At 34.7% G+C, this 14,252-nt stretch overlaps 1 protein-coding gene across 10 annotated transcripts in view; it reads right to left on the bottom strand.

Moving 5' to 3' along the window:
- Positions 1 to 14,252, bottom strand: part of ANKRD28 (ankyrin repeat domain 28) — a 149,589-nt gene that overhangs the window by 21,350 nt on the left and 113,987 nt on the right. For 9 of the 10 annotated variants that reach the window (XR_012489658.1, XM_019725988.2, XM_074312813.1 and 6 more), the window contains 6 exons: positions 13,491 to 13,554; positions 11,977 to 12,045; positions 9,718 to 9,858; positions 3,858 to 3,969; positions 2,838 to 2,864; positions 2,339 to 2,413 (listed from right to left, as the gene is read on the bottom strand). Coding sequence is in view for 9 of the 10 variants with exons in the window: in XM_019725988.2 (XP_019581547.1) it covers positions 2,339 to 2,413; positions 2,838 to 2,864; positions 3,858 to 3,969; positions 9,718 to 9,858; positions 11,977 to 12,045; positions 13,491 to 13,554 (488 nt within the window). In the remaining variant the exon portion in view is untranslated. The remainder of the gene's footprint in view (positions 1 to 2,338; positions 2,414 to 2,837; positions 2,865 to 3,857; positions 3,970 to 9,717; positions 9,859 to 11,976; positions 12,046 to 13,490; positions 13,555 to 14,252) is intronic. The other variant, XM_019725987.2, reaches the window with a different exon arrangement.

The raw sequence follows: 14,252 nt of genomic DNA, 5'->3' as shown, positions 1-14,252 counted from the left end.
AAGCCTCCTTCTTTACATAGTTTGATAAAAGAGCTTTCCAGGTAATTCATTTAAAAAATAAACATGCCAACGGAACATCTATTATTCTCGTTGGACTAGATGCTGAACAGGACATAAAGCAATAACACGATACAGTTCTGACAACAAAGGACGTTTTCTCTGGTTCATTCATACTGACTACTTGTAGCTAAGGGACTTTCACAAGTCATTTTCTGATAACCATTCAGACCTATAGTTTAGCAGGTTGGTAAGTGATCACATGTGAACTTTTCATTGGGAATTGAAAAATGTAAAATTCTACTACACTTGAGCTAAATCTCACCTGCTCCTAATTTGAAAAAAAGATACTTAGCTAGGAAAGGGCCCCCCACTGCATCAAAGGGCTGGAAAGCTGTATCTTGTGGGAAAATGTCAAAGTACCAGCAAGAAGTAAAGCGCTCTAAGCCTTACTGATCTTTTTGATGTTTCTGACTACCTACAAGCTTGACTACTTCAAAGACTGAAGTGACTAGGGATCACTGAACTCTACTGTCCTAGGATCACATCTAACCGTGTTCCTTAATACCAGGTCAGTGAAATTATGCTACTAAAAGAATGAACTTTGAGAAACACAGTATACACAGAAGATAGTATAAAAAGAAGGGAACAAATAAGGATGACTGGGAGCCATGATGATTTGCCACAGTGTCTTCCCTCATGCAGTCCTTGTATAGGACTGAGACGAGGAACTTGTACGCCCAGTACGTACAAGACAGGTACCAAGATCAGTTTCCCTAAGCCTCAAATCAGTGTGTTTTCACTGCATCAAATTGTCCTGGATTGGAAGAGTTTGGAAACAAAAAAATATCACTTCAGCTAATTTCTGAAAACCTCCTACAAACAGATACAAAATGCATAAGTGGAGGTATAATTGCATTTCATTGAGCCTAATAACCACATTATAAAATTGTTTCCATTTCAGCTTAAAAACACTATTCAGCCCACCCATGTCACAGCAGCACTATTCACAATAGCCATAAAGGAAAATCTACTAAAAAGAAAAAACAAAACAAAACTGTAGTTTTTGAGATAACATATTCCAAAACTTGGCAAAGTGCTTAGTCTGGCACCTAGGAAGTGCTCAAGAAAGGACAGTGCTATTATTTTAAGAATGATGATGATGTGAAAATTGCCTAGCCATCTGCTCAGACTTCATTTTTTGCCACCAGTAGTAAAATGGCTATTTTCTCCATGCTGGCTTTGTCCTTTTGGATGACTTATTTACTATGCAAGTCTGGGAGAGTAGATAGCATTTCCAAAGACGCAAAGGGCAAGGAAGCAGGAAGCTTCAGCATGCCTTCTTAGTTATTTAGAACATGGTAGGAAGTACTAGTGGGGATAAAGAGACAGAAACACAAAGCAGAAAAGTCAATGTACATGTGTCAGTGCTGGAAAATATGCAAGCAGGACATAAAGATAAAAAATAATAGCATTTGTGAGAAGAAAAAACGAAATGGTCACTGAACTTGTAGTGACCTACACTAACGTCAGTATATACCCCTTTAAGCATTTTACTGCACTTAAAATCAGGTCACACAAATCGCGAGTGACAGTATCCAAGTCTCCTGCATCTCAAAACTGTCCCTCCCCCCAACTGTCACATGCTTTGTTTCAAAAATAAATTCTTCCTTCAGCACAGAAAGAACTAGTGGGGTCTGCTTGAAATTTTCTAAGGTAAATGTATTCCTATATTTGATTTAAAGTATCATCACAGTCTCTCCTCATTTTCTCCTCTTAGTGACTGACATCAAGGGGGAAAATTCAGAGGCACCTTAAGCTAGAAGGGACACCAACAGATCATGTAGCCAAGTCCTAGAACACGAGCAAGCGAAGGACCAATGAACACACATCTAGTTAGCATGCCAAGATCACAGAGTAAGCCAAAAGCTGTAGAAGTCACACAGAAATTATAGTTCTTATACCCTGTGCTTGGCAAGTTAGAAGCCGTTCCACTAAAGCCATTCCACTATGGCAGTGCATTTTTAAAATTTATTTAAAATTTTTTTTTTTCTTTGTCCTTTCTTAAATGGCAGTGCATTTTTAAATTCACATCACAGGTATCTTCTCTCTCTTAGAGTAGGCCTTGGGGGAAGCCCAGAGAATACTTTTTTTAAAAAACAAAACAAAACAAAACGTAAAAGTGCATTCAAGAATTCTCTGAAGTAAGAAAATTCTAAAAATTTTAATTCCATGACCATCATGACATGGACCAAAAGTTCTGGGTACTAGTTTGAAGCAACACAAACAGATATATTTCCAGTAAGCCAGCCATCAAGTTGGCCGTGAACACAGTACTCACAGCCAAGTGCAAAGGGCTTATTGTTGCTCTATTGTCTGAATCACTCAGCATGTCTGTTCCGGAGGTTTCCATTAACTGAGAAAGAAAAGCATTTTAAATGTCAGAAATGATACTTTTAGATATAGTATAGTAGTCATTCTTGCTCTATTCCCCCCAAGTTAAAATCCATTTTAGAGTATACACTGATACTTGAATATGAATTTAAAAATGTCAGACCCTTGTATTATGAAAACTACACTCAGCAGGCTTATAGAACAGATCATCCTGACAGTGTGGTCAAGACCACAGACGGAGAGTTTCGAGGGAGGGCTATAAACTAAAAGCTTGAGGGAAATGCTATTTAATTACTACCAAGAACAAACTTCCCCTCCCCCTGTATACAAGATGTCTGTCACTATCTTTGTTCCAAGGAATGTGGAAAACAGGCTTCAGCTCTAGTGAAAGCAAATAAGTAATTATAATTGTCTGAACAGTAGCGGGTAAACTGACGAATACTTACAACATCTAAAGGAGTTTCACTTGCAATCTGAAATAAAATTTAAAATTAAAATATTTAGTTTAGGAAGTATTCATATATATAAAAGAGATAAATGTCAACTACAGGTCTCTATTTACATAGGGCTTTGTTAAATTCCATTCTGAACCTGTGCTTCCTTTGCCTCCAAAATTAAATCTTTTACATAAACAATTGTACAATGTAATAGACCACAACTCTATACACATAAGCCTGAGATTTTAAAGATACCATAATAACCTAAGGAAATATATTATTTCTGTAGCAGGGGTCTAAATGCTATATTAAATATGTCAACCTCCTTTTTTTCCTTTTACATCCACTCTCCTTGGATTTTATTTCCCCTTGAAGGGAGGCAGCGTGTAATATGTATAATTTATAAGGTGAGCCTAAATAAAAAAACCTTTCACTTGAAGCATCAGTTACACACTTGAGAATCTTTTATTAGGTTGGTGCAAAAGTAACTGCGGTTTAACAGGTTAAAAATAATTGCAAAAACAACAATTACTTTCGCACCAACCTAATAATTTGTCCTCACTTTCCCTCTGGTTTGGCAAAATTGGGTGAATGGTTTATGTATTTAAGAATGAGACCATAGTTGAAATAAAAAGTTCATTTGCAGAAGTAGAGTCTCCCTTATCAGGAGGGACTGCTAAAAGAATGGGCCTTTCAGAATTCCCTAAATATATTGGGGGAAAGTTCCTCTTACAGGAACGTTAGTTTCTCACATAAGACCTGGTTATATTTCTTTAGAAACTTCTGGAAAACACTTATTTAAAGGGGTAGGGGAAGTAAATGCTACATAGATATGGAGTAATATAAGGAAAGTACATTAAGTAGCCCTATCCAGAAATTTAATTTTTTCCTTCCTTTTTGAAAAGGAAAAAAGAATGAGAGATATCTTACGGAGGCAAATAGGAATTTGAGAGGTATATGGATTCTAAAAATGATTAAATGATTAGAGTATACGCCTACGTTCCTTCCACAACCATTCCAGAATCTTACCAGCTGAAGACACAGACGGTGACCATAGGCAGCGGAGTAATGTACTGCATTGTAGCCTTGCTTGTCTCGGATCCCTGGATTTGCATCATTTCTTAGTAAGTATTCCAGGCACCTGTATATAGTAACAACATATTCAAAATTCTAAGTCCTGCATATTAACCAGTGACAAAGAGAGACTGGAAATAAAACCTGACAGTTTTTCTTACAGCTGAGTAATGTAAAATCATGAATACACCTATACTACATAGTTATTTAAATGACATTGACTGTAAGTATCAGAAAAATACAAACAAAATGTTGAGCATCTTCATGCAAAGAAAGTGAATACCTCCAAAGTCTGTCAGCAAGCTTAGTACACCTGAGGGCTGTTTTTTATAGTCACTATCTATGGAACCACCTACTCCACTCAAACAATGTCTGATAGGATTAAATCTTAGTGGTGGTGAGCATCCCAGGTTGGCAAATTCTACTGCTCATCTATCTGGAACACATAGTGAATATATCTCATTAGAAAGCTCAAAAAAAGGATGCAAAAAAATCTCACAAAACCAAGATAAGAATTCAGTACTCTTGAATTAGAGGACTGGGAATAGTATGTAAATAGTGTAAAAGTGATAGCATGTAGGTAACAAGAAAGACCTTCCCATGGGAGAAATACTTCATTCCTATTCTGTTAGGTTGGTGCAAAAGTAACTGCGGTTTTTGCAATTATTTTTAACCTTCTAAACAGCAATTACTTTTGCACCAACCTAATATTAAAATATGAGAAAAGTAATTTTAAAAGGTACTATAAGGTTCACAAGTTGTTATAATTTTAGTAAATTTTATTGTTACTGTAGCCCCCCCCCAAAAAAAAGTACTAAATTAGAAATTAAAAGATTTGTCTCTAGAGCTAGTTTGATACCAGTGATCTTTCCATTATTTTATTTTTATAGTGAAATGGACTCTATTTATTCATTTGATAGATGGGGGTAGGGATCCAACTAAATAATATAAATTCTATTAATGCTCAAGTCACAAGCCCATAATTATTCAGTGATAATTTGTTTAATATTGCAATATGCCTAACTAAATATTAATTCTACTACTAGGGGAAAAAACTCTATAACCAAATACTTCTTGGTAAAAATTCAAGCTTCCAAAAACATACTGAAGTCATATAAAAACAAATAAAAAGGAACTCTGAAGCAACATAATTGCTTTTCAGTAACTTGACCATTCTTTTCAATGCCAAATTTCTTTAATGTTGAATTGCTTAAACTCCTTTAGATCTTTTAGGAATTACTTTAAGAATCTGTATTTATTACAATATCCTTAATGGTAGTAAATGTTCACCCAATTAAGAGGGATTTTGATACTTACGTATAGCTAAAATTATTAGACAAACACGGTGAACTGGGTATCACTATGATAAAAAACAACAACAAACACCCAAATGTGACTCTGAAATAACAAGACTGGTGTTTTTGGTGTTCGTGAACTAGCTCTGAGGGCACCTGCAGAAGGTCGCAGGCAGGGTGGAAACTCGGTTTGCATACAGCCTTCCTAGGAGCCCAACTCAGAAGTCAGGGCTCCCTGGGATGGAGAAAAGTCCCGGTGGGTTGGAGGACAGTCTCACTGCTTTATAGGCATGAACATTTCACTCAACAGCATATCTTTTTATCTTTAATCAAGTTCTCCAGATGTGAGTGACAAAACAGGAATAGTTCTCCTTACTGAGACCTGAACACAAGACAGACTCTATCAGTGGAACTATTTTAAGATAACTTGCTGATATATGAGTACTGAAAGAAAGATTTATTTAAGGAAAGCAAAACAAGTAGGCAAGTTCATGTTTACTTTCTAAAGTAGGAGAGCATGTCTCAAAGCATTATGTACAGTGCCTAGTTCCAAATAGACAGCATCAAATGGTATGAAATAATTTAACTGTTAAACATGCAGTAGTTTTTATCAAATCACATTATTTAATTTTTTACAATCCCATTACTCAGATGATTGGTCTGTAACAACACAAAGAATTGATTTACAGTGATAAAATTCCTTCTATTGGCATGCCTTTTATATTCTGTTAAGTAACACGAATTTTCATAACTACTTTGTGAAATAAGCATTATTAGTAACAAACGAAAAAATTACTGACACTCAGAAAAATTAAATGACTTGTTCCAAATCTTTTGATTAGAATATGGCCAAGCAAGGACTAGACCTCAGGTCTTCTCTTCATCCAGTGTTCTTTCCCTGCCTACCAACTGCTTTACAACAGTGGTTAATGAATAAAGAGTGATACTTTAACCTGGGTACTTATAAAATACTGAACCACAAAATTACTTATCTTGAAAATCCAGAGCTCACTTTTAATTTGCAAATAGGTAGAGGGGAGCGCGTCTATTCTAATTTTTTCCTGATTGTAAGTAAATACATGCTCATTTTTTAAAATTCAGAAAATTAACAAATGAAGATTTTTCTACCATCTCTCTCCTTCCCCTAAAATAAACTATGTATGCAAAATCTGGAGGAATATTTATGGTTAAATAGCTACGTAATAAACTGTATTTACTGTTAATATATATTGTTACCTTCATTTAATATATTAGACAAAGTAGGTATTCTCATTCCAATTAAGCACATAATTTAAATCAGAGTGCATTTCAAACTATTTCAATTTCTCCTACTCTTCTACCACCCATGAACTTTTTTTTTTTATTAGTTTCAGGTGCACAAGACAAAGCAAAACTTAGACGTTTATCATTTATATCCCTCACACTGTGTGAACCCCCCTCCCCCCATCCACTATCCCTCTGTACGTTCCCCAAATTAATTTTCAAACCCCCATGACCATCTTGTGGTTACCGACTATTTTTCAAAACCTCTCACCTTCCCCTTATCCCCACCCCCCCACCCATGAACTTTTAACACTTTGAGTTTTGGTGCAAGTTCAGATGGATTCAAATCCATGTGTCCCATGGGTAAGATGGGTAAGGACTACTCAGCCAAGGTCAGGGGATGTGGCGTTGTCACCAGAGGCCCTCCTTCCTCTACTCTCCCTCATCATGATGTACAATAGTGTCTGTTCCCATAAAAAATAAATAAATAAATAAATAAAAAAAGAAAAAGCCATAGAGTAAAAAACTTAATTGTTACAGGAAGATTACAATGTGTCAGGTACTATTCTAAACAATTCAGATATTCTATACCTCATAGGCCATATGAGTTAGATCAGACTATTATCCCCATTTCACACACAAAAAGAAATGGGCACAGAAAGGTTAAGTAACTTGCCCAAGGTCCTACAAGTGGCAGAGCCAGTATCGTCTGACATACATAGACAAATATCATCTTATTTTTTTTTTTTGGCTGAAAGGTTTCTTTTTTTTAAATTTATTTTTTAAATTTATTGGGGTGACAATTGTTAGTAAAATTATATAGATTTTAGGTGTACAATTCTTTATTACATCATCTATAAATCCCATTGTGTGTTCGCCACCCAGAGTCAGTTCTCCTTCCATCACCATATATTTGACAAATGTCATCTTACATACATAGACAAAATCAGTTTAACAAGACTGCTGAATATAATAAAGTCCTATACCAAAGTCAAATGTATTTCTCTATATCACAACAAACAGAAATTTAAAGATAATTTATTTTGGCAATAAGAATATCAAATACTTAGGAACAAACCAAAGGACTGTAAGACTTCTACACAAAAAAACTATGATTCCATTTATATAAAGTTCAAAACAGACAAAAATAAATGATGCTATTAGAAGTCAAAATATGATCCCATTTTTGTGAAAAATGCCAACTATTACCATAAAAGTCTATTTCAGTGAAATATATCATAAACACAATTATAAAAAATTATATGAATATAGAAAAGGCTACAGAAAGGCATATACCAGGTCTTTAACTTTGATTTGAATGTGAGGAACATATTCCAAAATTTAACAACCGTCCCTTGGGATGCTGACAGATTAGTAAACAATCATGAAAAAGACAAACCAATACACACACACATTACTGAATAACAGCAATTCATAGCCATGTAGAATTTGTTTCTTCTTTTAGAAAATATTTCATTGTTACTTTGGCAAAGTATGAATTAATTACGTCAGATCCTCTTATTACTATCCAACCTATTCCTGAGAATTAGATCCTTGGAATTTAGAAAAATAAATCAATGCTTTAGTGCTGTTATTTAAGCCTCCAAAACAATCACTTATTGAAAGGATGGCTCTGCTATCCTAAAATGATTATTGGGGCTTATAGCTTCCAGAAGGTTCCCAGGAAATAAATCACTGAGTCAATAAATGATGGCATTAGACAGGACCTCTGGGATTCTGATACTTTAAAGATAAGAAACAGAGGCTCCAAGAAACAGTGCTAGACTGTTTTATACATGCAATCTCATTTAGTTTTCCTCACTATTCTAAGAAGTAGGTTTCATTCTCATTTTACAGATAAAGAAGCTTTTTGCTTAGCAATTACTTGCTTAGGCTCCAAGAGGTATAACGTGGAGACCCCCGATTTAAACTGGGTCTTTCGGATCTCAAAACACGTCATTCCTAGTATGTCAGGCAGCTTGGTGTAGATACTGAGAATTAAGTGTTTAAATAATATCACGAGCCTATTGCTTAAAACAGTTTATATTAGGTGAGAAAACTGACCCTTTAATTCACTTTAGTACTAGTACACTTCTACAGAAAAATTAGATTGGCTTAAAACAAAACCATAAATCCCACATAGCATGGGCTAAACGTTGTTATTCTTTTGTTTTTGCGTAAGAATTCAGGGTTAATGTAACTGTCAAAAGGCAGATGGACCATGGGGGGGAGGCGGGAAGGGGAGGGAAGGGGGGGGAGAGAGAGAGAGAGAGAGAGAGAGAGAGACTCCTCTCTGAAATTTATGTAGATCATTCTGAGTGACACCCAATAGCCAGTTGTCTGTGGGAATAGTGGTAAAGAACTATCAATGGTGATAATAGTCATTTAGGTATAACCTATTTTAAAACAATCTAGAAATAAAATCCTGAATTTACAAAATGTATAAATCAGAGAATAATCTACTTACCCAAGTTTACCGAAATATTTTCTGATTTACAAACTCTTTATCACAGATTTTCTTTAAACATACTTCAAATAATTTAACTTCTCCCCAAATCTATCTGTATCTAATTATTCTGGTATGTATGAAATTATATAAAGTGATACATTCCTATAAACAGGAAATATATTTTACTAGATCAAGGTTAGAATTTTAGCAAATAAACCAACATATTATAACACTGTTACTTGTAGAAATAGCTTTAAAATTATAGAATTCTAAATTTACTTATTTAAGCAATATTTACTACCAGTTACATGCCAGATTCTGCCAGTTCAAAGACTCTGTTTTTAGATACCAATTTACAAGGATTCCTTGCAAATATGAACTTTCTACTTCTGAAAGATACTGATATATTCCAATCTCTGCCCAATCTTCTGAGAGCACTGTCCATGTATCTCTTCTCTTTCCCTTTCCCCTGTGATATACTCAAGGCTGCTGCCTCTGAGAAGTCAGGTGGAAAAAACACGGAGGTGTTATTGAGATGTGCTTTTGGCAGGGAGGATGAGATAAGGCTCATCTTTCTTCTACCAGATCAGTCAATAGGAAGGTTGTTGAATAGAAATAAATAGGAATAACTACGACTCAGAAATAATGATGAAACCAATTTATTTCGTACACTAGAGACTTAGGGAAAAATAATCAACGGCAAAAAGTACAAAAAGGAAATCTAAATTTGCAATAAAAACAGCCATCTATATGGAAGATGCTGGTTTATAAGAACAGTAATCCTTCATCCTCACCACACGGTACTTACTTGCCATCTGTGTCCGACGTAGCCGCATAGTGCAGGGGTGTGCACCCTCTTTCATCGAGGTCATTCACACTTGCTCCTGATCCCACAAGAGCAAACAGGCACTGGTAATTGCAGTTGGCAGCAGCATAGTGCAGTGGAGATCTTTTGTGCCCAAGGTAATATAAGAAAAATAAAAGTTAGGGACGTAGAAGAGTAAAGGAGAACAGTTGACTCTTACTCCACTCAATTACAAACATTGTATTTATGGTGAACTGAGATTGATTTCTGCCATAAACTAAGTCTTTTGGAGGGCTGGACAGAAAGTTAGGAGAAAAGTAAGATGGCAGAGAACCCCTAAAAATGGAAAATTAGAAACATAGTTAAATGATTTCATGGTTCCCAGACAGCAATCATTCCAGTCTTTTGAGCGAATGAGACACCCTTCATACTGTTCAGAAATTTGGAAATTTTTATTTTTAACAAAGCTTCCCCTATACTAACAAATAGTGATTAGTTACTATTTACTGAGAGTCAATTTTATTTGATCCTAAACAATTTATTCCCACTGTAGTTATTGTCATTATCTAATTCAATACATTACATGAATTGATGAAAAAATGTTTCATAGTACAGAGGTAGCAGCTTCTGTTCATATTTCAGTAGATGAATAAAAGGTAAGAGAAATATAGGGGCATTAAAAAGAATGCTCAGTTATTATATTAACTATATGGTAGAGCTGTAAAGTAATATCAGATTTCTCAAGCAGACACTGCATAGTTTTGAAGACTGTTACCTCTTCAGAAGAGTTAGAGTACTATTTTAATTTCTAAAGACTGAATACTGAAATGAAACAGAATGTTACTAAATGTAGGAGTCCTGTCTTTGGATTATAAAACTATGATTTCATGGCCTTTTATTTAAAAAAGTATTTAAAAAAAGGAAAACGGAAAATTGAAGGTAAAATTTAGTCCAGAGTCTTCATGGTATAATTTTTTTCTAAAACATTTACATAATGAAATGATAGTAAAGCATTATTTTCCTTTATTGGATAATGCTATAGTACAGTAATAGTAGTTTTTAAAATACAATTAACCCAAATTACCTTCTAGCTTCCAAACTCAGAATATGCTGCAGAAGCCATCTCTGCTATCTATAATATAGAATGCTTCAAGTGCTATGAATTAACTAATATAAGGTGGATTGAAGTGTAATTATAAAAGCAAATTAGCTACAAAAATATTGCATCCCAAAGCCAAACAAAGTGATTTTTGATTTTGTGGGTCATTAGTTCCTTCCATTAGCAGGCTTATGAGAGCAGTCTGTTCCTCAAAGTAATTATGGGGTCCGTAGTTTTTACTTATATGCATTTCTGACTCCCCACCATACATAATTCTATTTACTTCTGCACTGGCCTAATCACATTTCCTTCTGACATACCCGCCCTTTCTTATCATATATACTTTGATACACAATTCTCAAACTCTTGACGCATATAATTTTGCTCATATTTCCACCTCTATTTTTCAAACTGCCTAAATCCTTTCTTATAAGGTTGTGTATTTTACACAATCTGGGTCAATTCCAACTGTAAGTAACTTATCAGATAATGGTGGCTTTAAGTACTGCTACCACAATTGCTAGACATGACGCCTGGGGTTGAACGTGAGAATGAGGATTGGATGTCATAGGTGCTTTCCTGCAGATCATACTCAGGGTGGGTATGTGGATATGTTGGTATGTGTAAATGTGTATGGGGAATTACAGGAGAGGAGAAAGGAAAATTACATATATATTTGTATCCTATTTCCTCCATCTTTCTAGTGCTCGCTAACAAAATATTGGCAGTAGTCTCTGACAAAGGAAATGAGTAGAGGGAAAAGAGAACTATACTACTGAGTTCTAGGTCTCCTGAGTTTGTTTCTTAAAGGTACCATGGGGTTTTATGTTTCCATGGCTATAATTACAGGAGGAAGAGGAATAGTATCAAGAGTTATACAGAGGTGCTTGTAAGGTAAAGTTGTAGCTGACAGCTTGGGGCTGAGGCGGGGGCCCAGGTGGAAGAAGAACACGGGTGAGAATGAGTATTTAGAAGTTACTGACTTACTTGGGCATCTCAACGAATCACGATCACAATCAGGTAATGGTGGCTTTAAGCAAAAGCTTAAAGAATTCATTTCAGCAAAAGATGCTGAAATGTTTAGTTAATTCTCAGAAGACAAGTGAAACAAGTCATTAAATAAATAACATTAATCAGGCTTAAAGAACTGTATCACACTCTACCTTCCAAATTTGTCCTTTTTGTTGAAGTCTGCACCAGTATTCAGAAGAAGGTTTAGGCACTCCAAATTCCTATCCAGGGAAAATAGAAAACTTAATTGTCAGTAATATACTATGAAATTAGTAGGTATTTAAATAAGTATAAAAACATGTTTTCAAATGAGGGTAAAATGAATAAAATGGCATGATTTATATTTTATGAAGAATATTAACATTAAAATTCATCTTTTGTGAGGAACTTAAAAAGTTATATACATATTGGCATGTTGGTAAGAAATAACAAATGAATCATGTTGTCACTATTTAAAAGGAAGTTGACATCTGTAAAAGAGTACCTGAAGAATTTTTAGGAATTTTTAAAATAAACTTCAAACAACATGCTTATAATTGAATGGTTTAAATTTAAGTGGTTTTTAATACTGAATTAAATGAAAATGCATTAAAATAAAAAATTAAACCTGAAAACATAGATAATGTCCCAAGTCAGCTTTCCCTTATCTTCTCCCATATATGACTGCTTACTTAGATGTATCCCTAGTTAAAACTGTAGGAGACTATGGGCGTTTCTGTAACTTAATTTTTATAAACCTGAACATCAACTTACTATGTTACAAGGAAAATTGTAACTGCCAAGCAATCAGACATTCATATTGTCTGTTCTCTCTCTCTCTCTCTCTCTCTCTCTCTCTCTCTCTCTCTGTGGGTAAGTAACATGGAAGCTAGCTTTTAATTGGAAGGTTCTCTGGTGACCTTGGGAAAACAAGAGGACCTAGTCACATGTACGCAATCCATCTCTACAACTGAGACTGACCTAGTAAGTAGTCTTGGTTCAACACACTTGTTTTCTGAAATCACCAGTAATTTTTAAGGAATTATTATTGGGATAAAATTCTGGCAAATGTCCTTTTGATAAGTCATCACGAATTCAATGGCTTATCATAAATTTAGGATCTAAGTTACCAAAGCACTATATTAGCAGCATGACTCAGAGACCAAGAGTTTTAGTTGAAGTTTGTTTATTCAAAACACCTGCCTAGTTTTCCATAGCAGTAATATTTAAAACTTAGTCCAAAATCTTTCAATGTCAAATTTTCCATTTCCTATGTATTAGCCCTGAACAAGGGCAAGACACAAAAAGGCTGTTGACATTTTTTCCCCCTGAAATTATGATTAAAAAACCCCAAACATCTTCTCAAAGAATACTAGTGTTACTTAGAACAATCCCAATGTTTGAGGGAATACATGTTTTATTTATCCAGGAATGATTTTCTCTTATAGAAAGCAATACTTCCTTTTGTAGGTTTGTTCTCTCTCTTCCACTCACAATTTACGACTCAGGCAGAAGATTAAAAAAAGCAATTTCTACCACTCTGGCTTTCTTCTCCCAAACCACTTCTGTTATATTTTGTTTTCTATTTTATGGTAGCCTGGCACTAATAAAGAGAAACACAGACAACAGAAAAACTGCCACAGCTAGCTACCCTTTTCTTAAAATAGTAAAAATTTTGTTAACATACCCTCCAGCTGCAGCTGCATGTAGACAGGTCCTGCCAAAGTCATCTGGGGTATCTATATCAAATCCTACGGGAAATAATACACCTTATAGAATACTATCGATACGTTACTTTAAAGTGTTATGTCGTGAAATGTCAAGAGTCATACACCCCAATCTCAAACAAAACTGAATTATAAATGAGTACAAAATTATTGAAATAGATTAATAATGTATAATATTATTCAGCAATAAAGAGAAATAAAGTACTGATAATGTTACAATATGGATTACCCTTGAAAACATTTTGCTAAGTGCAAGAAACCAGACCACATCTTGGGTGATTCCATTTCTATGAACTGACTAGAACAGGCAAATTTATAGAAATAGAAAGTAGACTGGTAGTCGCTTAGGACTAGGCGAGGGAGGAAATGGAGACTGACTGCTAATGGCTTTTCTTTTAGGGGGAATAAAAATGTGGTAAAACTAACTGTAGTGATGGTTACACACCTCAGAGAATAGACTGAAAAACACTGAATTGTAAACTTTAAATAGGTTAATTAGATGCTATATGAATTATATCTTAATAAAGCTTTTTTAAAAACAAAACAAAAACAACTATAGGTGCTTTGCTACGTGTGAATTATTACTAATGCCGATAATGGATTTTAGAAATCTCTTTCATAGATAAATGGGTATGTGAATACTTGTGGACATACACACACTTTAAAAACGGAATTAACTCACTTAAAAAATATCATTTAAGAAAAACTCAGAAGTGTCTCAC

Source organism: Rhinolophus sinicus, linkage group LG10, assembly GCF_036562045.2.
Source record: "Rhinolophus sinicus isolate RSC01 linkage group LG10, ASM3656204v1, whole genome shotgun sequence".
Lineage (NCBI taxonomy): Eukaryota > Metazoa > Chordata > Mammalia > Chiroptera > Rhinolophidae > Rhinolophus > Rhinolophus sinicus.
The sequence above is the reverse complement of the archived record's forward strand: the minus strand, read 5'-3'. Positions and strand labels throughout refer to the sequence as shown.